Raw genomic sequence first — 23,824 nt, 5'->3', positions numbered from 1 at the left:
TGTGGGCTCAGGCAATCCACTCACCTCAGCCTCCCAAAGGCACGGGATTACAGGCTGAGCCACCAAGCCCAGCTGTGAGTTATCTTTTTAATGTGTTGTTGAATTCTGTTTGATAGTATTTTGTTAAGAATTTTTGCTTCTATGTTTATCAGGGATATTGGTCTTTAGTTTTCTGTCAATCTTGTGTCTTTACTTGGTTTTGGTATTTGGGAACTTCTAGCCTGGTAAGATGAGTTTGATGGTATTCCTTCCTTTTTACTTTTTGGAATAGTTTGAGTGAACTGATATTAGTTCTTTAAATGTTTGATAGAATTCAACAGTGAGTCCATCAGGTACAAAGTTTTTCTTTTCTTTTCTTTTGTAGCTAAGGTCTTGCTCTGTTGTCCAGGCTATTATGCAGTGGCACAATCATGGGTTACTGCAGTCTCAGCCTCCTAGGCTCAAGCAACCCTCCAACCTCAGTCTCCTGGTTAGGGGATCACAGGTGTATGCCACCCTGCCCAACTAATTTAAAAAAAAATTTTCTTGTAGGTACAGGGTCTTTCTTTGTTGCCCAGGCTGGTCTTGAACTCCTGAACTCAAGCAATCTTCTTGCCTCAGTCTAAGAAAGTGCTTGAATTATAGGCATGAGTCACTGTGCCTGATCCTGAGCTTTTCTTTGATGAGAGATTTTTTAATACTGTTTTGATTTCATTACTCGTTATTGGTCTGTTTTGATTTTCTGTTTATTCATGGTACAATCTTGGTAGGTTGTATGTATCCAGGAATTTATTCATTTCTTATAGGTTTTTCAATTTTTTGGCATATAGTTGTTCATAATGTCCCTGATGAACCTTTGCCTTTCTGTGATATCAGTTATAATTTTTCCTTTTTCATCTGATTTTATCTACTTTGGTCTTCTCTTCTTTTTTCCTTAGTCTAGCTAAAGGTTTGTCAATTTTATCTTCTCAAAAAATAAATTTGGCCAGGCTCGGTAGCTGAGCCTATAATCCCAGCACTTTGGGAGTCTGAGTTGAGTGGATTGCCTGAGCCCTGGGAGTTTGAGATCAGCCCGGGCAACTTGATGAGAATTTGTCTCTACAATAAATCAGAAATTAGCCAGGCACGGTAGTGCGTGCCTGTAATTCTGGCTACCTGGAAGGCTGAGGCAGAAGGATCACTGGAGCCTAGCAGGTTGTCACCGGGGTGGCGGTGAGCATGCCACTGCATTCCAACCTGGGCGACGGAGTGAGACTCTAACTCAAAAAAACCCAAAAAAACAAAAAACAACTAGCTAACTAACTAACTAAATTTTGTTTTGTTTTGTTAATCTATTTTTTTAGTCTCAACTTTATTTCAGCACTGATATTTATTTTTATTGTTATTATTATTTTAATTAATTTTGGATTTGGTTTGGTGTTTCTTTTTTAGGTTTTTTTGTTGTTTTTTTGGTCAGGGTCTCCGTCACCCAGGTTGGAGGGCCATGGCATGATAATGGGTCACTGCAGCCTCAACCTTCTGGGCCCAGGTAGTCCTCCCACCTCAGCCTCCTGAGTAGCTGGGACTACAAACTCATGCACCATCCTAGCTAATTTTTTGATTTTTGTAGAGGCAAGGTCTCACCATACTGCCTAGGCTAGTCTTGAACTCTTGGCTCAAGCAATCATTTTGCCTTGGCCTCCCAAAGTTCTGGAATTATAGTTGTGAGCATCTGCCCTGGTACTTTTTTAGTTTCTTGAGGTGCATTGTTAAGTTGTTTATTTAAAGTCTTTATGTATGTCTGTACGTATGTATATAGAGACAAAGTCTTACTTTGTTGCCTAGGCTGGTCTCAAACCCCTGGCCCCAAGGTGCTGGGATAAGTGTGAGCCATCGTGTCTAGCCTTTCTTTTTTTTTTAAATGTAGGCATTTATTGATATAAATGTCCCTCTTAGTACTAAAGTTGTTATATCCCGTAGGTTTTGTTATATTGTGTTTCAATTTTTATTTGAACTGGGTTCAAGAACATGTTTAATTTTTATGTATTTGTATATTTTCCAATGTTTCTATTCTAATTGATTTTTAATTTTATTTCAATGTTGTCAGAAAAGGTACTTGGTATGACTTTGAACTTTTTTAAATTTGTTGAGACAAATTGTTGGTGTATCATATGACCTATCCTGAAGAACCTTTCATGTATTGATGAGAGAAATGTACATTCTACATTAGTTAGATTAAATGTTCTGTAAATGTCTGGAAGGTCCATTTAGTCTAGAGTCCAGTTGAACTCTGATGTCCCTTGATTGATTTTCTGCCTGTGTGTTCTGTCCATTGCCAAAAGTGTGATGTTGAAGTCCACTAATATTGTACTACAGTCTGTTTCTCCCTGTAGATCTAGTAATGTTTGTTTTATACTTTTTGGTTCTGTGGTGTTGGGTGCATATACTGTATATTTACTATTGTATCTTCTTGCTGTATTGACCTCTTCATCATCATACAATGGCTTTCTTTGTCTTTTTTTTTTGTGTGTGTTTTTTTAATTTTTTACTTTATAGCATACTTTATCTGGTATAACTATGGATACTCCTGCTCTTTTTTTGTTTCTGTTTGCATGGAATACTTTTTTTTCATTCATTCACTTTTAGTTTATATGTGTCTTTATAAGTAAAGTATTTTTTGCAAGCAGCATGTGGTTGAGTCTTGATTTCTTTTTATCCATTCAACCAATCTGTCTTTTAATTAGAGAATTTAGTGCATTTTACTTTCATTGTTATTATTGATAGGTAAGGCCTGACTACTTCTACTTTTTTACTTGTTCCAGCTGTTTTGTGACACCTTTCTTTCTTCTTTTCTGTCTTTCTTCATTGTTACGTGATTTTTCTTGTGGTATGTTTTAATTTGTTGTTTTTTATTTTTAGTGCATCTATTGTAAATTTTCATTTTGTAGTTATCATGCAACTTATAAGAAACATCCTCGCTGGGCTCGGTGGCTCAGCCTGTAATCCCACACCTTGGGAGGCTGAAGTGAGTGGATTGCCTTAGCCCACGAGTTCAAGACCCACCTGGGCAACTTGGTGAGACCTCATCTCTACAATGAATCGAAAAAATTAGCCAAGTGTGGTAGTGCACGCCTGTAGTTCCAGCTACTTGGAAGGCTGAGGCAGAAGGATCGCTGGAGTCTAGCAGGTCGAGGCTGCGGTGGCCGGGAGCGGCCACTGCACTCCAGTCTGGGTGACAGAGTGAGACTCCAACTCAAAAAAAAAAAAAAGAAAAGAAACATCCTGCAGTATAATAAGTTATTTAAAACTGATATCAACTTAACTTTGGTCATTAAAACAAAGAAGAAAAAAGAAACAACCTCCTCTTCCCAAAAAACCTGTATGCATTAACTCCCTTTTCCCCTCACATTGAGAATTTTTGATGTCAAAATTTACTTTTTTTTCTTTTTTTCATTGTCAGATGAGTTATGTGCTGATGTAACAAGGTTTGAATGTGGCACATCTCACATTTGCATGTGAATACCCAATCATCATGCTTGTGAACCAAAAAAACTTTTTTTTTTTTTTATTTTTTAGGCAGAGTTTTGCTATCTCAACCAGGTACCTGGGCTCAAGGAATCCTCCCACCTCAGCCTCCCAAGTAGCTGGGACTACAGGCAAGCCATGGCACCTGCTTAATTTTAAAGAAAGTTTCTGCCCCCAATTATTGTTGAGCTATAACTTTTATTCTTAGGGGTACTGAGGAATAGGCTTTCCTAGAAATGGATGGCTTTAGAGCTGGGTCTTTGTTACTTTTCCCTCACATTGGGCAGGGGAGTTTCAGGCCTTATAGGGTCATACCAGTACTGTCATGGTATATCATGGGAGTAGGAGGCTCCCCAGGGTAGTTTTATGTTAATATTATTACAATGAAGGTTAACGGTTATCTAGATCAACCTTGGCTATTGATATACATCCTCCGAGGTCTCTAAGCTAGTTCCTGCCTTGGTTGTCAGCTCTGGCAACAAGCATCCTGTATAGATGGACTACAACCAGACTACAGTGGTATAGGTATTATCTGTTAAGAGTAACAGATAGGTAGGTATGAAGTTTCCTATAGCTAGGTTACTTGCTTGCATGTGTGGTTCTGCACTAGCTGCTGCAAGGTATTAATGAGCTTGGAGCATCTCTATAGCCCTAAAATTTTCCTAGTCTAACCTGCCTACTCTATCAGTCCCATCACTTTGGAAGGCCTAGACGAGAGGATTGCTTGAGATTAGGAGTTTGAGACTAGCTTAGGCAATGTAGTGAGAGTTTATCTCCCCCCAAGAACAACAAAAAAAATTAACTGGGCATAGTCGTACGTACCTGTAGTCTCAGTTACTTGGCAGGCTGAGGCAGAAGGGTTGCTTGAGCCCAGGAGGTCAAGTGAGCCATGATCATGTCAGTGCATTCCAGCTTGGGCAACAGAGTGAGACCTTGACTCAAAAAAATAAGTAAATAAATAAAAAGAGGCTTTTAGAAGTATAGGTCCATTTACCTCCTCATCCTTTGTGCTTTTATTGTCCTGTGTGTCTACTTATATTAAAAATTATTTTTGCTTGAAGCAGGTATGGCTTTTAAGAAAAATTGTATATATGTCTAACATTTATCGACATCTTTACCATGTCTGGTGCTGTTAGTTTCTTTCTGTAGGTTGGAGTTTCTATCTAGTGTCTTTTCTCTTTTGCCTGAAGAAATTCCGTTAGGCTTTTCTTGTTGTGCAGGTCTGTTGATTGTGAATTCTGTTAATTTTTGTTTATACGAAAATGTCTTTGTAGGCAGGACTCAGTGGCTTAGCCTGTAATCCTAGCACTTCGGGAGGCCAAGGCGAAAGGATTGCTGAGCCTGTGAGTTCGAGACCCACCGGCCAACTTGGCCAGACCTCATCTCTACAATAAATCAAAATTAGCCATGCGTGGTAGCGTGCACCTGTAGTTTCGGCTACTTGGAATGCTGAGGCGGAAGGATCGCCAGAGCCCAGCAGGTCAAGGCTCCGGTGGTCAGGAGCGTGCCACTGCCCTCTAGCCTGAGTGAGACTCCAACTCAAAAAACAAAAATCTTTGTTACCTTCATTTTTTTTTTTTTTTGATTTGGAGTCTCACTCTGTCACCCAGACTGGAGAGCAGTGGCCGCTCCCAGCCACTGCAGCCTCGACCTGCTGGGCTCCGGCGATCCTTCTGCCTCAGCCTTCCAAGTAGCTGGAATTACAGGCTTGCGCTACCACGCCCTTCATTTTTGAAGGGTAATTGTCTCAGAGATAACATTCTGACTGATAGTTTTTTGTTGGTGGTGGTGGTACTTTAAAGGTATTCTCTTGTTTTCTACTCCATTGGTTCTGATGAGAAGTTAGTTAGCATTTGGATGTGTTTCCCTATATGTAAAGTGGTTTTTTTCTTTGGATCAGTTTTGAATTTTTTTATTTATCTTTGAATTTTAATAATTTGCCTAGTGTGCTGCCAGGTGTTTTTCTTTGTATTTATTCTGCCTTTGATTTCCTGAACATCTTATTTTTTTGTTTATTTGTTTGAGTCAGCATCTTATTCTGTCACCCAGGCTGTAGTGCAATGGCTATTGCATCTTTGACTTCCTGGGTTCAGGTGATCCTTCTGCCTTAGTCCTCTAAGTAGCTGGAACTACAGGCACACACTACCAAGCCCGTCTAACTTTTTGATTTATTGTAGAGATGAGGTCTTGCCATGTTGCCCAGGCTGGTCTTAAACTCCTGGGCTCAGGCAGTCCTCTCGTCTTGGCCTCCCAAAGTGCTGGGATTACAGGTGTGAGCCTGCCGGAGTCCAGCTCCAGCAGGTTCAGGGTTTCCCGAAGGATGAGCGGCATTGGCGAATGAATGGACACAGACCTGATGCTTATGTGGGACTGCTCATTTATTGACAGCAAGCCTTTAGTATATGTACCTTTTTGTTACATAACTTTTTAGGTAACATACATGAAAAATCTTTCTTGAAGTCATTCAAATTTCCCAAAACAGGTTTCTTAGAACATTGATGATAGTTATGTGCAACCTTCCGAGTATTCTTCTCATATTTTTATGGTTAGGTGGACAATCATGTGAAACCTTTTACGTACTCTTCTCATACCTTAACAATTAGATACAATCATTTTTCTTAAAGCTATGAAGCAAAAAACTTATGCGATTATTCCTTTAAAGTTAAATACACTCATAACACAGAAATGCCATTACACTATACTTAAATACCCATGATCTTTCAAAATTAAACATAAACCTTCTATTAAAACTAATGTCTAAACTTTTCCTAGAAATCACATAACAGCAAAGGTCAACCTGTTAGATATTTAACTATAGCTAAGTATACTTTCGCAAATATTTTCTGCCACAATGGACTAAACTTTTATTTGTGTAATTAATCATAGAGAAACCAATCTTTGGAACACTGACATTTCTCGGGGTCCTGCCGGTACAAACTGCACAACAATCTACAATTAGTAGGCCTCCATCTACAGCCCCATATCTCTCTGACTTGTCTCCAATCAAGACCAAATGGTTCCAGTTTGCCTTTAAGGAACACATGATATTTATAGTTTTCATTTATAATTCCTTGGCAGGGCAAGTGGGTTCCTGCTCGTGCATTGGCAGGCCGACCTCCAGGGCCCCTATAATACCAGCCCCAGTTTCTTAGTATAATGTTGGGGGTTTCCCTTAAGGGGGTATAAGATTTGTCTGGTAATTTAATGGGGATATCTAGGTACGTCACTACAGGATGGACTATGATTTTTCCTCTCTGTGCTATAACCACGGGGTGAGTAGATAAAATTCCCCGCCACCCCCTGGAGTCTATTTTCTGTGGTTGATTAGCAAGCTGTAGTTTCTCAAACCCTAGGATTTCCACTGGCAGCATGACTAGGCAAAGCAGGAGAAGCAGAACTGCCGCTTTCCTGGACGTGCCATGCCATCCGGGGTCATCAGTCTCCTTGACCATGTCAGAAGGCAGACCTTTGCAGTCGGTCCCCGACATGAGCCACCATGTCCAGCTTCACTGAGCATCTTAGATCTCTATGTTTTTCACACAGTTTGGGAAATTTTTAGTTTTATTTATTTAAATGCATTTTCTGTCTCATTATCTCTTACTCTTTTGGGGTACAATAACTTACATATTTTGATGTTTGATATCATTTTGCAAGTCATTGAGTCTGTTTATTTTCTTTAATTATTTTTCTCAGATTCAGTAATTATTATTGATCTGTCTTCAATTTAGTTACTCTTACATGATCTTCAATATGCTATTAAACCATCTAGGGATTTTTTTTTTTTAGTTGTTATACTTCTCTGTTCTAAAATATTCAGTTGTTTTTTTTATAGCCTCTATATATCTATGTCAAGATTATTTGTTTGTTCATATGATACTATTTTCCTTTAAGTTCTTGAACATATATCTGTAGCTGCTTATGCCTTTGTTCATTAATTCCAATATCTGGTTAATAGTGGGGTCAAGATCTATAGACTGCTTTTTTTTTCTCTTGGATATTGATCACAGTTCCCTACTTTTTCTATGTGTTAACTTTTTATTACAAGTAGACATGTATGATGAACTGTAGAGATTTTGGACTCTATGTTTCTCTTGCAAACCAAAAAATAAAATCCCAGCCCCCCCCCCACCAACCCCCACCTAACTGGATGGATCTCTTCTTGGCTTAAGGGATCCCAGAGAAACCTAAAAAATGAAATTCCAGGCCATGTTGGGTAGGGTGGTCAGACACATCTTATTATACTGCCTCTCTTTTGGAGTTCAGGTACAACTGACCATATTAACATTAAAACAGACAAAACAGAATTTGTGGCAATAAGATACCAGATTCCAACCTTACTCTAGTATAGTATCACATATTCTCTAAGGGCTGCCACCTACAAGACTTGATCCATATAACAAGGGCCTTGGTTTCCACAACCTCTTTACCTTATTGCTTTCTACTGACTTCTCAAGTCTTTAGAAAAAGCTTAATTCTTTCAACTGATGCCATTGCCAGTCAGAACATCTTTTAATCCACCTATGACATGTAATCTCCCCCCCCAACTACTTCAAGATATCCCATCTCTTAGGACTGAACTAATATATACCTTTCATGTATTAATTTATGTCTTTGCTTGTAACTCCTGTCTCTCTAAAAATATATAAAACCAAACCTATCCAGTTACTCCAGGCATACTTTCTCAGGACCTCTTGAGACTATACCCCAGTCCATGGTCACTCATATTGGCTCAGAATAAACCTTCTTTAATATTTTATAGTTTGGCTCTAGGTAGTTAACTAGGAGGATTTGAACTCCCAACTCTGTCTCCTTTGGTGTAGACAGAAGCTAAAATCTCTGCTCAGTTTTTTCACTGTTCAGATGCTATTGTTGTCAAGCCTCCTGGAGTCAAGTGATTAGCCAATAATTTGGTTAGAGTTTATTATCTCCTTTGTGGTCTCCTTCTTTCCAGGATTTTCCCATAATTTTACAACTTCTCTGTCAGTTCTAATCTATGTTCTGTGAAACTGCACACCAATAAGACTATGGCTTTTTGTCACCCTGTGATGCATAGATTGAGAAGTACTCTCAGACACAAACTTGCAAATCTCTCTTTTTAGAAATTCTTTTCTTCAGCTCTTTTGAAGAAACTTTCAGACCTTTTTTTTTTCCTCCAGAGTTTATAATTGTTATCTGTGGAAGCGTTAGTTTAACCAAACTATTGCACCAAAAATGGAAACCAGAACTTCCCTACTCTTAAATTATTTTTTATTTTTTTATGACAGGTCTCGCTATGTTGCCCAGGCTGTTCTTGAACTTCTGGGGTTAAGTGATTCTCCCACCTCACCCTCCTGAGTAGCTGGGACTACAGGCATGTGCCACTGTGCTAAGCTCCTTACGTTTTGTTTTTGTTTTTGTTTTTTGAGTTGGAGTCTCACTCTGTCGCCCAGACTGGAGTGCGGTGGCCGCCGCAGCCTCGACCTGCTGGGCTCCGGCAATCCTTCTGCCTCAGCCTTCCAAGTAGCTGGAACTACAGGCCCGCACTACCACGCCCACTACTTTTTTTATTTTTATTGTAGAGATGAGGTCTCGCCAAGTTGCCCAGGTGGGTCTCAAACCCGCGGGCTCAGGCAATCCACTCACCTCAGCCTCCCAAAGCACGGGATTACAGGCTGAGCCACCGAGCCCGGCTGGCTCCTTAAGTTTTAACAGCATCTTTGAACTTATATTTTTTCGACATCTATAGCTAGTATTTATCTACTCTCCTGAAAAAAATAGTGCCAATAATCTTGGCAGGCTTTCATTTCCCTTCTTGTAAACTTCCTGTAAACTATATCTCAAATTGAGAATTCATTTGGGATTTTAGTTCCTGGTTTGGGGCCTTTATTTATTTTTCTCAAAAAAAATTTTTTTTGAGTCAGGGTCTCACTCTGTTGCCCAGGCTGGAGTGTAGTGGCACAATCACAGTTCACTGGAGCCTCAACCTCCCAGGCTCAGGCAATCCTTCTGCCTCAGCCTGCTGAATAACTGGGACTACAGGTGCGTGCCACTATTCCTGGTAAATTTTTTTATTTTTTTTTGGAGAGATGAGGTCTCATTATTTTGCCCAGGCTGGTTGTGAACTCCTGGCCTGAAGCAATCCTCCCACTTCAGCCTCTCAAAGTGCTGGCATTATAGGCTTGAGCCATCAGATCTGGCCAGGTCTTTATTTGTGAATGCTATATTATCTAGAGATTGGAGTGTATGTGTAAAATAATTTTTACTCAGAAAATTGAAGATATTCCATTATCTTCCAGCCTACCAATTATTGCCAGTGAAGAGCCTGTTACCAATAATGTTTTGGAAGAAGGGACCATAACGAATATATATTAAATTTTTAAATGTTACATACAGTAAAATTAACCTTCTTGATATACTGTTCTAAGTGTTCTTAGGCATGAAGCCAAAAGCTCTATCCCTAAAACTTAAAAATATGACAAATTGAACCTTATCAAATTAAAGGTTTTTGCTTTGCCAACCTCATTAACATCACCCAGCTGAACTCAGGAGCCTTTAAACAAGGTTTGTGGAAACAGAGGAATAAAGGAGATAAGCTGTGTAAGAGGCAAAGGTTGATTTTGTTCTGCAAAGAACCATTCTGGCTCATATCACAGCGTGGCAGAAACAGCTCAGATTGAGATAATGCAGATTTGGTTTTGGAATCTGACCTTGGCTTTCTCTGTCTTTGTAACCTCAGCAAATTTGGAACAACATGAAATGTGAATAAATACAACATCTTTATGTCATATTTCTTATTTGTAAAATAAAGGATGATGCTATCTTTCCTATTCACCCTTTGGGGTCTTTTCTGATGATTAGATGAGACCACGTATTTGAAAACACTTTGAGGAACATAGCATAATAAAACATGAGGAACTCTTTTGTATTTCCATTTGTCCCTCTATGCTGAGTCCAGTAACACTTTGTGTGAAAAAATGATTTAAGCATTATGGATTGCTGCTATTATGGCAAATAAGGAATCATTTTATTGTTATCATTGTGTCAATAGTGGACTACTGAAGACTGAAAACTCAAGAGCCAAAGAAGGTCGAGTTTTGTATACCACAATAAATGGATGGGGTTGGAGGAATATCAGCATGGAAAGTTGGCAGTGTCAGAAAGAAGTACTTGCAATATTGTTTAAGCCCTATAAAAGATTAATACCTACTTTACATTCCTTTTTGTTGTCCCTGCCCCGAAAGACCCCTTCAGTTTCATAAATAAGAAATGGTTGCAAAACACTTTAGAGTGTGAGGTGGAAGAAAGATCAGATTTACTCTGCAACTAGACTGATGGGGAAAGAAGACTATGTGAAACCTATGTTTTTTGTCATGAAGAATTTATTGGAAAAAGTAAAAGGAATATTGAGAGATGGAATTGGAGCAGGGAAGACAGAAGAATGGATAATGGTATGAATAGGAGAGGAAAGAGAAGATATTTGAGCATCTTGTCTAAAGTAAGGCACGCCTTCTAGATCTTGTTGCAGAAAGATTGATTCCGACAGCATATAATTTGCATCCTGGTTCCATGGGAGAAGAGGTTCATAGATGGGCACATGTTCTCACATCCCTGAACCATAAATTGAAGTTTTCCACCTGAAAGGAGCAGAGACAAACTGTAGTGTGTCGAAAGCTTCCTCCTCTAACTTCAGTCTTTATTTATATGATCCTCAATGTCTCCATGCAGGGGTGGTGCAGACCTCTACTTGTATATTCTGCCTCCCCTTCCCTTCTATTTGCTTTCCCTGGGATCTAGACCCCAGCTGTTGTCTACTCATCTCTCATATCATCAATCTTTTCCTTTCTTCTGACTCCCTTTTTGGTTTACAAACATGCTAATTTCCCTCAAACTCAAAAATACTTCTCTTGGCCATGCTATTCTCCTACCATTATCCTTCCTTTCCTTCAAATCTTTCCAGAGATCTGGCTTTTCTGCTCATTTTAACTTTGTCTCCATTCATATCCTGGCTCCTGACACTCTGAATCATGATCCCACTGTGCTAAAACTTATCTCTCAACGGTCACAGAGGTTGACCGACCAAATTCTATAGCCTTTTCTGAGGACTTTTTGACTTCTTTGCATGCACATAATGCTGTTGACTACACCTTCTTTCTTGGTACTCTCTTCTCCTTACTAGATCTTCTCCACTGCTCATCTACTTCTCTGGATTCAATTATCTCTACTCTCCCAAATGGAATTCTCACATTTCTGACTGACTAATCATCATCCCCATACCGATATGCTAAGGACGTCTAAAACTTACTGTATTCACAATGAAACTCATTACCTTCCCAAAGATTACCTCATGAAGTCCCCACAAACCTTCAAAGATTTTCTTTAACATGCACTGCTGGGACTTCTGAGTGGTGCAGATTCCCTCTCCACGAAGACATTGTCCTTGATTATTCATATAAGCGCATGTGTGACAATTTAACATTGCACCTGAAAATTTAAGATAAGTATTATGATGATGAACCAGGGTTGCAACCTTGAGTCACACACCTGGGGAAGCATGGGCAAAAATGAAGTATGGATACCATTCACTGACATGCTGCATTTCAGAAGTTGATCACTCTTTTGTTTTTTGGGGGGTCTGAGGGCCCTGTGTCTGACAGAGTCGTTTCAGAGGACATTTCTCATTCTTACTGCTTCATCTATGAACCTCATTGTTGATGAGTCTCATATTTATTTCTCTGATACTTTTACTCCAGTCCATATCCCCATTGACTTACTGGACATTTTAAATTAGATGCCTTTCTGTCATTTTTGATGCAGTAGGAACAAAATATATGATTATCTCTTTTTTGTACTCTCCATCATACTCTTATCCTCAAGGTGCACACACTCAGAATCATATTTGACTGATTAATAAACTATGTTAGAATGCTGTAATGTTGCAAACCCTGTAAAGAATCTGCACCGCCTGGCTTGATGGCTCAGCCTGTAATCCCACGCCTTTGGGAGGCTGAGGTGAGTGGATTGTCTGAGCTCGCGGGTTCGAGACCCGCCTGGGCAGCGAGACCTCATCTCTACAATAAATCAAAAAATCAGCCGGGCGTGGTAGCACATGCCTGTAATTCCAGCTACTCGGAAGGCTGAGGAGGAAGGATCGCCAGAGCCCAGCAGGTCGAGGCTGCGGTGGCCGGGAGCGGCCACTGCACTCCATTCTGGGCGACAGAGTGAGACTCCAACTCAAAAAAAAAAAAGAATCTGCACCATTCTCCATGTTCAAAATTACCTTATTGAAAATCACTAACAGTATTTTTCTTGAAATGCTTCTATACTGGCTCTTTTACTATTGCTACTTCTAATCCCCCATTCGGGGAAGCATAATAAAGCAGAAAGAGTGTGGGCTATGCACAGACTTAAGTTTGAATCTAAAGCTTTCTAGCCATATGACATTGGGCATATTACTTAGCTTCACTTTTTTCATCTAAAGACTTAGAAGAATAATCCTTATGCAATGGGATCAAACATGAAGTATTTATGTGTAATAACTTGAGGCATCGCCAGGTGTGGTGGCTCAAACCTGTAATCCCAGCACTTTGGGAGGTGGAGATGAGAGGATTGCCTGAACTCGGGAGTTCGAGACCAGCCTGAGCAACATGGCAAGACCTCATCTCTACAATAAATTTTTAAAAATTAGCCAGGTGTGGTGGCGCTGCCTGTGGTTTCAGCTACTTGGAAGACTGAGGCAGAAGGATCACTTGAGCCCAGCAGGTCAAGGCTGTGGTGGCTATGAGCATGCCACTGCACCCCAGCTTGGGTGATAGAGTGAGACTTTGACTCAAAAACAAACAAAATCCCCCAATAACTTGAGGCATTAAATGTTGGATCTTGTTTTTCTTCTCTGAGCAATGCCTTTTATTTTTTGAGTTGGAGTCTCACTCTGTCGCCCAGACTGGAGTGCAGTGGCTGCTCCCGGCCACCGTGGCCTCGACCTGCTGGGCTCTGGCGATCCTCCTGCCTCAGCCTTCCAAGTAGCTGGAACTACAGGTGCACGCTACCACGCCCGGCTAAGGTTTTGATTTATTGTAGAGATGAGGTCTCGCCAAGTTGCCCAGGCAGGTCTCGAACCCACGGGCTCAGGCAATTCACTCATCTCAGCCTCCCAAGGCGCGGGATTACAGGCTGAGCCACCGAGCCCAGCCTGAACAATGCCTTTTAAATAAAAACAATAAAATAGCAGTTGTCCTGGGAACTTATTTCTAGATCTAACAGATAAAAGCTTTATACTCTTTTTTCAAACAAAAAAAGCCCCCATCAGCTGTAGTGCTAGACATTTCTTTACAGGATTTGCAAAGTTATAGCATTCTAACATAGTTTCTTAAGAGGTAGGTTTAAGCCGGGCTCAGTGGCTCAGCTTGTAATCCCCTGCCTTTGGGAGGCTGAGGTGAGTGGATTGCCTGAGCCTGAGGGTTCGAGACCCGCCTGGGCAGCGAGACCTCATCTCTACAATAAATCAAAAAATCAGCCGGGCGTGGTAGCGCATGCTTGTAATTCCAGCTACTCGGAAGGCTGAGGCGGAAGGATCGCCGGAGCCCAGCGAGTCGAGGCTGCGGTGGCCAGGAGCGGCCACTGCACTCCAGTCTGGGTGACAGAGTGAGACTCCAACTCAAAAAAAAAAAAAAAAAAAGAGGTAGGTTTAGCATGAATCTAATGAAGATTAGTCTTCAAAACTGTGCTCTTCCATGAGCCCCTTCTAGGGAAGCCATGGACATTTGTATTTGTAGTTATAATTTATGGAGAATGGAGTTGGAGGGGCTACTGACATTTTGTATTTGTGTTATTTTTCTTAAAGCAGATCCTCCAAATTGTTTAACCTTCAAAGGCTGCACAAAACCTGGATCTTGTTTTGTGGTATTATTGTGAAGAGACCTAGAGTCTTTGGAAGAGCTGTTTAGGAGTGCTAACACTTTTCTTCTTCTGCACTCCTTTCTTAAAATTGACTTTTCTTGATGTGTGCCCCACCTCCCCCCTGAAGTCAAGGACTAGCACCCATCCAAATGTGGCTCACCTAAAGATGTGCTTGAAAGTGGTGCATCCGAAGGTTGTTCTCCTGAGATGTGCTCACCCGAAGGCTGTTCACTTGAGGCAGTATCACTCGAAAGCTGTTCACCTGCGGCATGCTCACCCGAAGGCTGTTCACCCGAGACATGCTCGCCCGAAGGTTGGTCACTCGAGACGTGCTCACCCACAGGCTGTTCGCTCGAGGCGTGCTCACCCAAAGTGTGCTCAGCCACAGGCTGTTCACTCGAGGCGTGCTCACCTGAAGGCTGTTCACTTGAAGTGTGCTCACCTGCAGCATGCTCACCTGCAGCATGCTCACCTGCAGCATGCTCAGCTGAAGCATGTTCACCTGCAGCTGGGTGTTCTTCAGAAGTATGCTCGGCCATAGCATGCTCACTTGAACCATGTTCACTTGAACTGTGCTCGCTTAAAGTGTTCTCGCCCGAGGAAGTCTCATATAAAGCCTCAGCATTGGAAGGGTTTGCAAGTGAAAAGTACTCACCTGGAAGTTGTTGAACTGAAGCTTGATGATCAATAGAGCCAGAAGGTTCATCAGGCTGACCTGATGCTCCTGTGATGGAAAAGGAACAGAAGAGAGACAGTGAAGTTGAGAGAGAGAATAGGGCAAAGACTACCTTCCTATGGAGAGAAGCCAATGTTGGAAGACCCCTAGGTTTCCTATTGGCCTAGATTAGGCACCTGGAGATAGTCCAGATGTTGAGAGAAGTCAATTAAGTACCCTCAAGAGACCAGAGGACAGAGGTGTTTAATGAAACACAGAGACCACCTCTGGGATTGAAGGGAAGAATTTTAAGATCCACAATGTTAAGAACTACACAGGGAGACTCACTCTCCCATGCACCTAAAGCACCTGATGGGAAATGAATATGTCTCCCTGACAAAGTTGGCATCAGAAAATCAATGTATTAATTTTACATTATAATTATAATCAGAAGTCTACCACCAGCCCTCCCAGGTATTTAAAAATCTTTTAATACCTGAATCATTGTAGCCTAAATTAAGGTACAAAGATTTAAACCTTTGGACAGGATAAACTTTAAACTAGATGATGACAAATATCTAATGAGCCCCCAAGACTTATCAGAAGGGATTAAGTCACCTTTATTTGATAAGGTCAAGTTCTTTCTCACACTGAATCCCCAGTCCATGTGGGTTGGTGACTCAGAAAGCAATGTTGCTTTAAATTATTAAGATGAAAAATTCTTGACTTATATATCTCTGAATTGAGATCCCTTGTGACATACCATTTATACTTACTTCATGGAGTTGTCATGAGTATTTAATAGCGTAAATTGTAAAATGCACCATTATCTAGTGCTCCATTCATTTTAATTTTTTTTCTCCCCACCTTACACTAGGAATTACAAGACTTCTAGATGGTTATTCTCTTCTGGCCCATCTCTTGTATCTTTAATCCATCTCATTTAATGACTGTCAGACAAATATTTCTTAAGTGTGATTTTCATTTTAACTGAAAGGAAGCACCAATTTATTACTCTGACAAATCAAGCCACCTAGAAGAGGACAAGCAAACCATACATCTGAGTTATTCTAGCCAAAAGTTGAGAGAAGTGATATAGTCTCTTTGAGGTTGAGGTGGTCCAAAGCCGCTGAGTACTCGAACTCTGTGAGAATTCTACAATAGATACATTTTCTGGGCACACTCTAGTACTTAAAATCAATGACTTTCTAAAAGACTAGAGTTAGAATATATTATATAATGGAAAGATAAGATTTAGTAAGGCTTTTAAGAGGTTTTTTTTTGTTGGGGTTTTTTTGTCAGTAAGCTATTCAAGAGAAGTTTTTGTTTTAAAAACTTATTACATAAATACTATCTACTTGACTGATTCTTTAGTTAACAGAAGTTTTAATAAACAGTTGCTTCTGGTATAGAACGGAGGCTTGAAAAAGCATATTAATTTCTTAACAATTCTTAGGATTTATGACTCATTGCTTCACTATTGACTGGCATATACTACCATCTGGTGGCTGTGTAGTTACATTTTTGAGTCAACTTTTGAAAACCTAACAAAGCAAAAGCAAAATCTCTGACAGTTGACATTATAGAAAATATATTGTCACTTCACTAACAGCTCAGAGCTCATGGCTTTTCTTTTTTCCTGTAGAAGGCAGCAGGGAACACAGCCCACCATGACTGGGGGATCCTGAAAGAGGAGATACAGACAACTGGATAGATAGAACATAGCCATGAAGGAGAGGCTTGTGAGCTCTCTGGCCTTGTAGCCCTGCTGTGTTCTGAGATGGCTTTCTGAGCACATCGCATCCCCATCTTCTCCTCTCTTTCCTTGGCATAGTAACTACACAAGGATTCCTTAATTGGAACAGACAAACCTTTATTAGACTTCTACAGAATCTCTAGGCCTATCCTCCCATCTCATAGAGCATCAGGTACCAATGTTTAGTGACTGAAAGAAGTAGGAACAAGACTGTGCCAGGCCAGGGCCCCTCTGACTGTAAAGCCATAACTAGGAGAAATCAATTGGTTCAGTAGCTCTCAGAGTTGAACTTGCTTAGCTACTCTTGATTTTGAGTCAGATTGGTGTGGGTAACTAAGAGACAGGTATTCCTTCTTCAAAGGTGAAACACCTTAAAGGAGGCCCTTTATGTATCCACAAGAAACCTAGATAGAACACTCACCTCCAGCAGATCCAAGCAGAGAAAGACTGATTAGTAAAAGAAACTTCATTTGGATTTACAGAAAGAGGGGATTCTACTATGGGCCACCCAAGAACTGTGAAAAAAACTGAGCAAAAGCTCCCAGTACTGAATCAGAGCTACTGAGAATTCTAGAACTTCAGGAACCACCCACATTTCCTCACAATGGGTTGTACTCTGAGGTACTCATGTAGCTTGTTGAGATCAGTTGGCCCTTAGTAACTCATTCCTTAATTCACTAGTGAAAGCTAATGAATATTTTCTGTGTAGTATATTTGGGCTATCTGCCTATCTTAAGAAAAAATGTATTACCAAAATAATCCATACTCTTTGTCAAAAAGTTTAAGGATATCTACTCTCCTTTTAAAAGTGTTCTTGATAGTAAAGTTATTTTTTGTTTGGCTATCTAAATTAGCCTTTCTTGGCCCTGCTCTGTACCTTGGAATGCTGACCTCTATTTATCACCTGAGCACTGGTTGGATTTGGCTTCAGATTGGGTTTAGCCAAGATTGGAAAGGAGAAGAGAGAAGGAGCAGGAGGGGCGGGAGGGATAGATAGATACTAGAGGATTATTTCTATTCCCTTCCTGCCACAGTTGATAATGACTGAGTCTTTATAAGACAAAGCTTCTGTTGGGTGTCCTCTCTCAGGCCTAGGGATGATAATGGTTTTCTGCTGTTGTTTAAGCCTGGATGCTTCAACTTGCCTTTTTAATTTTTTTCTCCTTAACCTTGTCTACTTCTATAAATAGTATTTTCATATAGACCTTTTTCAGTCCTGGTTTTGGCAGGAAATACATGGAAAACTCAAATGGGTAACTGAGGAGAGTTTACACAGATATAGGCAGCGTAAAGGGATCAATAAAGCATAGTTGAAAGCTGTGTCATGAGCTATAACACTTTTTAAAAAAATAATGTTTGGGCATTTATTAAACTGGCTTGATTTATCTCATGTGTGTGTACATTTCACTGTAGAGAATTTTAATTTAAAATTATAAAATAGCTTCTAATAATAGCAAGGCCATATATAATATTGTGCTGTAATTTCTATCAAGGGAGTAGCCAAACTGAGAAGAAGATGGGTGTAGTGAGGAAGCTACCTGGTATAAAGCTAGAACTCTTGGGGGGTTGGGTGGCAAAGATCCTCTTGCTTCCCTTTCTCACTTCTTCCCTGCCAAGCTCTCTTGGACAACTTTGTTACCACTGAATGCTGGACCTAGAATAGATGTACTTATCACTGTTGTAATTATTTGTTTCATGTCTGTATCCCCCATTGGTCTCTAAGCTCCTTGAATGCAAGGACCCTGTCTTGATCACCGTTATAGCCCTAGTACTTAACAGCATACATGCCATGTAATAGATACTTAATAAACTTATCCTGAATGAAGGAAAGAATGAATTGACTTTTGGGGCTTCTCTCTGCCTCATGGAAGAGAATCTAGAGAGCCCTTGGAGTCTGCTGGTTTAAGGTTCTGGATCAGTTGAAGAAAGCAGGATCAGCAGGAATCAAAGTTACTTGGCTTGTGTTGGAGGATAAAACCAGGATTTCTGAGTCTCAGGAGGGCTCCTTCGGAGTAGAGAAAAGCATAAAGAGCATGTTATCAGTAGTTCCTCCAGGAGGAGTGAGTTTGGAGGAACGGCTATGAAATCACATTGGGTCAGACTTTTATTGATAGAAGCAGTAAAAAGTAGTGAAAAGGAAGAAGTGCTATCTGTCCCACCTGCCGGTTGTTTTGGCCGCACCTCTTCTTTTAATTATTGGAACTTTAGGAGAAATCCCTGCCTCACCCCTCTGTTTCCTCTCTGTTTTTTTGAGGTTGACTTTAGAGAAATATATCCCAATTTTACACAGTGGCTTTCCCTAGGTTCTACCTTGGAAGCTTTGCTCCCTGAGCCCAGTAGTCTGGCCCTTCAAAGACAAACCTGCGAGCATCTGAGCACACCATATATAAGAAGACGTGGTGATGGAGAATTCACTTTTGAGACTTGAAGAGTTCTGAACTAAGACATCTAGAAACATTCCAGTCCCTGCCTCCTGCCTCTGCCAATCTTTTATCCTAGATGAACTGATCTTCCAGTTTTTAATACACCTAAATGAACCACAGACTCATATTGCTCTTGTTTTTTTTTTTTTGTAGACTGGTCCAAAAAGATGAGCTGAGCCAGAGTTCCCTCACAAGAATTTACATTTGGAACACAGACATACAGAAAATGTGCTCTGGAGAGCTGAGTCAAAAGGTCATTTATGCTCATGTGCAGAGACCAGTATTTGGGGCTAATGGAAGGATGAGCAAGCCAAGAAATCCAAGAGATGGTAACAGAAAAGAACACAGAAGAGATGAGACATATCATGCCTCAGTCAGTTGATCTAAAGTAACAAGGAATTATGTAGATATACATGTAGGAATACATTCCATCTAGGCTCAGCCTCATGGAGACCTGAATACAGTTTGTGACCTGAAAGTTGGTTCTGGATACACAGCAGTTCTAATAATCTAGTTATCTTGTGGGCCTTAGTTTCTTCCAGCCTTCTTTCTTGCCTGTGTTCATGCTGCTCTGAACTCACTTTTCTCTCCTCTTGATTTTGTGATTTCTGCTCTGTATAACTTCTATATATTCATGGCCTTTGCTTATTCGTGGTTTATGAGTGTTCATTACTTCTGCTTGCTCACGACTTCTTTTTATTCATGGCTTCTGTTTATAGACCCATGACTTTTCCTGACAGGTGCCTTTGTCTATCTTTTGGCTTCTGGCCCTAATGTGTACTACTGGCTCTCCTCACATTCAGAGTTTTCAAGAGAGAGAATCTGAATAGTTTCACCCCTCACTCTTGTCCTTTTTCTACAAAATTCTATTGCCAGGCTACCTTACAGGCCTTTTATGTAATTTATGGTGGCCAGATGGAAGGGGCTTTGTGATACTTAGTATGATTAGTTATGTTGAGAAACCTAGGGAAGGGGCCATAGGTGTGGCAGCCATTCCAAGGCTTCCCCCAAGCTAGGGAGAGAAGAATGGTAAAACTGGAAAGCATTTACTTTATCCATGCAGTGAAAAGCATCAAGAATTTTCGCAATCTGTTCCCAAATTTACTTTCTCTGTCTTATGTTTCTATTCCTTTCCTTTCTCTTTATCCCAGGTTTAATCCTAGGCCACATCCACGTATAACTTCTAGTTATTATTTGAATATGTAGTGCTGTCTATATTTGCATTTCCCCTCCCTCCATTTTTCTGAAGTATACTCTATCTAATTTTCCTAATGATAATGAATTAATTCTTAACTCTTCACATTCTCCCTGGAAAGTCTTTTCCATTACAATCACTACCTACAAACTGAAGACTTTCTAAGTCTATCAATCTGGCCCACAGACCCCTCTCTTCTTAATTCAGACCCATATATACCACAACTTGTTGAACATTTCTAACTGGATATCCTACAACATCTCATATTCAGCATTTGTAATACTGAATTCATCTTTGTACTCCAACACTTCTCCTATGATCTTTAGCTCAGTAATTGACTTTGTCATAAACTCAGATCCCAAACTGGAATTCTGGGTATCATTGTGTCCTCCCTTGCCTTCACTTCACACATCAGATCAGTTTTATTTCTAACTAACTCTTCAATTTGCTCTCTATCCCACTAACACCACCCAAGTTCAGGCTCTCGTCTTCTTTCCCCAGATTCAGGAAACAAACAACTTCCTTCTCCATCTCTATTGCCCTCATCAGAACTTTCATTTTTTTCTGCTACTGAAGTTTGGTTATGTATGCTGAGAGTTTCTGGTACACAAAGGATATTGGACTCCTTAAGATTAGAAGGGGGAATCTGAGGTTTCTTCCTCCCACCAATTAATTTGCTTGTTATTATATGAGTGATGAATGCTTCCAGTTGTTTTGAATTGTAAACAGATAAAAGATGCATTTCTGCGAATGTATGAATGTAATTTCAGCCTTTTAAAGGGAAAGACAGGGCAACTCCCTAGTGTCCCCTCCCACTGTGGGAGATTTTCTGTCCCCTCAATAAATCCTACTTTAAAAAAAAAGGAATAAAGGGAAAGACAGAATGGATCCACATGAAGATATTCATGTTGTGAAGCTACATCTATTTTTAAATTTTTTTAATTTTTAAATTTTTTTGGGTTGGAGTCTCACTCTGTCGCCCAGGCTGGATTGCAGTGGCACACTTACGGCCATCGCATCCTCGACCTGCTGGGCTCAGAAGACCTTTCTGTCTCAGCCTTCCAAGTAGCTTGAACTACAGGTACCCACCACCATGCCCAGCTAATTTTTTGATTTATTGTAGAGATGAGGTCTCACTAAGTTGCCCAGGTTGGTCTTGAACCCATGGGCTCGGGCAATTCTCTCACCTCGGCCTCCCAAAGTGCTGGGATTATAAACATGAGTCACTGTGCCTGGTTTTACAATTATTTTTTAACAAAACTAGAATATACCTGTAAGTCTGAAACTACATTTTGTGAAACATTAACTGGTTTATCAGAGCAGAAGGTAAAATCACAGTGCCCATAGAGGGGGATGGTGGCAAGAGTCAAGCTGATGTTCTCTATGATACCAGAAAAAGGTGTTGATTGCTGCAAACAAAAGATGGCTGAAGTGCGAGTATAGGAGAAAGTAAGACCCTCAGATCCCTCCTCTCTTCTGAGTTCTACTCAAATATCCAGTTACCAGCTATCTCCATTTTATACGTTTATGTAATGATCTCAGCAGAAAAAGGAAGTGTATAAGGGGGGACCTCAAAAATAACAGAATTATCATTTGGAGAGTGGGCCTCTTGTGGTACAGGCTTCCCATGCTATGTAAGTGTTCTAGGAACCCATTCGCATCAGTGTACCAGGCAGTGTTGTTGTGAGAGGCTGCATTCAGCTTCAGTCAATTTATTTGGGAGATTCTTTCAAGACATTTGCCCATTTCATGATGAGTGACTTATGAGCGCACCTGCCCACATTGTGCTGAGTGTTCGGTCTTTTACCAAAAATGGCATGACCCCCTTGCCTCACCCTCCTTATTCACCCAATCTGGCCCCGAGTGCCTGTTTTTTTGTTTCCTTGAATGAATAAAGTCCTCGTAGGGAAATGTTTTGCTGATGTGGAAGAGGTAAAACAAAAAAACGGCAGAAGTACTAAAAGACACCAAAATGAACGAATTCCAAACTGTCTTGAGTAGTGGAAAAAGTGTCTCCATAGGTGTATTGCATCAAATGGAGAGTACTTTGAAGGAGAATGAAATTTAAATTTGTAAGAATAAGTACAACACAGGTTTTATAAATAAATTCCAGGTTTTTTTGGTCCTCCCTCATATATATTCTACGGTGAGAGGTTTAGTGCAGGGAGCACTAGGTACAGGGTTAGGGAGTGGAAATGAAGTGTCTTACTGAAACCTGGAGGTCTGAATACTGAATGGTGAGATCTTCAGTTCCCCCTCTTCCCAACTTCCTGGATACTAGTGAGCAGTCTCTGTTAGCTTCACCTTACCTAAGTAAGAGATCAGTGTATCCTTCTCTGGAGAAATTGAATGGTTTCAGAAGCAAGACCCTATGGACTTTGATATTTGAGTAAACTAAGGAAAGAGTTGTTTGCCCCTTCTGCCACTACTACCCTACCGTGAAGCTTTACTTATTGACAACTTCCTGTGTGCACACAGGGTTTCCAGTGGCTATTATAGAGTCACTATCTACAATGTGAGTACATAGCTAAAGATCACCAGATTTTGGAAGAGCCTCCAACATGAAAGAAGCCAAAACCGGCAGAAATATCATGGTGGTCACAGAAGCAGTACCAGGGACCAATGAAAATCTTTATGTATTGTATTCTTTTTAAAAAAATAATATTTTATTTAAGATGTGGAGTACGATTCAGGATTAGGTATACAAGTGGACATCGTACAGGTAAAGTTTGGACCTTCCTTTGGTCCCCACTTTGCCTGGTTTGAGATCAGTTACCCTTATTGATGTTGTGTTCCCCTCCCACCCTGGCAGTATCCTGCTACTACAATATTATGGTAAATGTTCAGAGCTTTCTTATGAGTGAGATATGTGGTGCTCAGTTCTTTGTTTCTGTGATAGATCACTGAGTATTATAGACTCTAAATCTATCTAAGTTGCCGTGAAGTCCATATGTTGGTCCTTCTTTATGGCTGCGTAATATATTGTATTCTTAATGATATAATTTACAACTACCAGGGATAAAGAGAAGATACTATACTTTTACAGAGAAAAAAGTATCTATGTAAAAGGTCAGGAAAAAATAATAGCATCACACTTCTCAAAAGCAACATAGGAGAGTAGAAAAAATAGAGAATGACTATTAAAAACTGAGGGAAGACAATTTTCAACACAAATTTCTTTACTCAGTTTAATTTGAGAAGAGAATAAAGATCTTATCAGAAAACCAAAAATTTGAAAAAAATGACTTCCTTTGTCAACCAGAAGTGCTCTCTTCTACAAACATTGAGCTACCAATCTGCTGTGGTTTAAAGAATAGGGGTTTGTTTTCTCACACAATAGGAAGTCTGAAGGTAGGCAGTTGCTGACTCTGAGTCAGAGGCCTGAATTTCAAAGCCACATTTCTGAAATTCTTGTGCCTTTTCCCTTGTTCTGGTTT

The 23,824-nt window shown here is 40.3% G+C and overlaps 1 protein-coding gene across 4 annotated transcripts; it reads right to left on the bottom strand.

The window, feature by feature from the left end:
• Nucleotides 1-10,955: 10,955 nt before the first annotated feature.
• Nucleotides 10,956-17,271, bottom strand: ACRV1 (acrosomal vesicle protein 1). 4 transcript variants are annotated; one of them, XM_008071417.1, is made up of 6 exons: nucleotides 17,191-17,271; nucleotides 15,014-15,082; nucleotides 14,621-14,845; nucleotides 14,519-14,560; nucleotides 11,824-11,943; nucleotides 10,956-11,096 (listed from the first exon to the last, which is right to left on the bottom strand). In XM_008071417.1, the coding sequence occupies exons 1-6, from the start codon at nucleotides 17,237-17,239 to the stop codon at nucleotides 10,972-10,974; spliced, it is 630 nt and encodes a 209-aa protein (XP_008069608.1). In that variant the 5' UTR covers nucleotides 17,240-17,271; the 3' UTR covers nucleotides 10,956-10,971. The 4 variants fall into 4 exon arrangements, with proteins under 4 accessions (XP_008069608.1, XP_008069609.1, XP_008069606.1 ...); XM_008071418.1 differs by having other exon boundaries at nucleotides 14,621-14,800; XM_008071415.1 differs by having other exon boundaries at nucleotides 14,621-15,082.
• Between the last annotated feature and the right edge of the window lie 6,553 nt (nucleotides 17,272-23,824).

Source organism: Carlito syrichta, unplaced genomic scaffold (assembly GCF_000164805.1).
Source record: "Carlito syrichta isolate Samal-C Ts95f unplaced genomic scaffold, Tarsius_syrichta-2.0.1 Scaffold314325, whole genome shotgun sequence".
Taxonomy (NCBI): domain Eukaryota; kingdom Metazoa; phylum Chordata; class Mammalia; order Primates; family Tarsiidae; genus Carlito; species Carlito syrichta.
The sequence above is the reverse complement of the archived record's forward strand: the minus strand, read 5'-3'. Positions and strand labels throughout refer to the sequence as shown.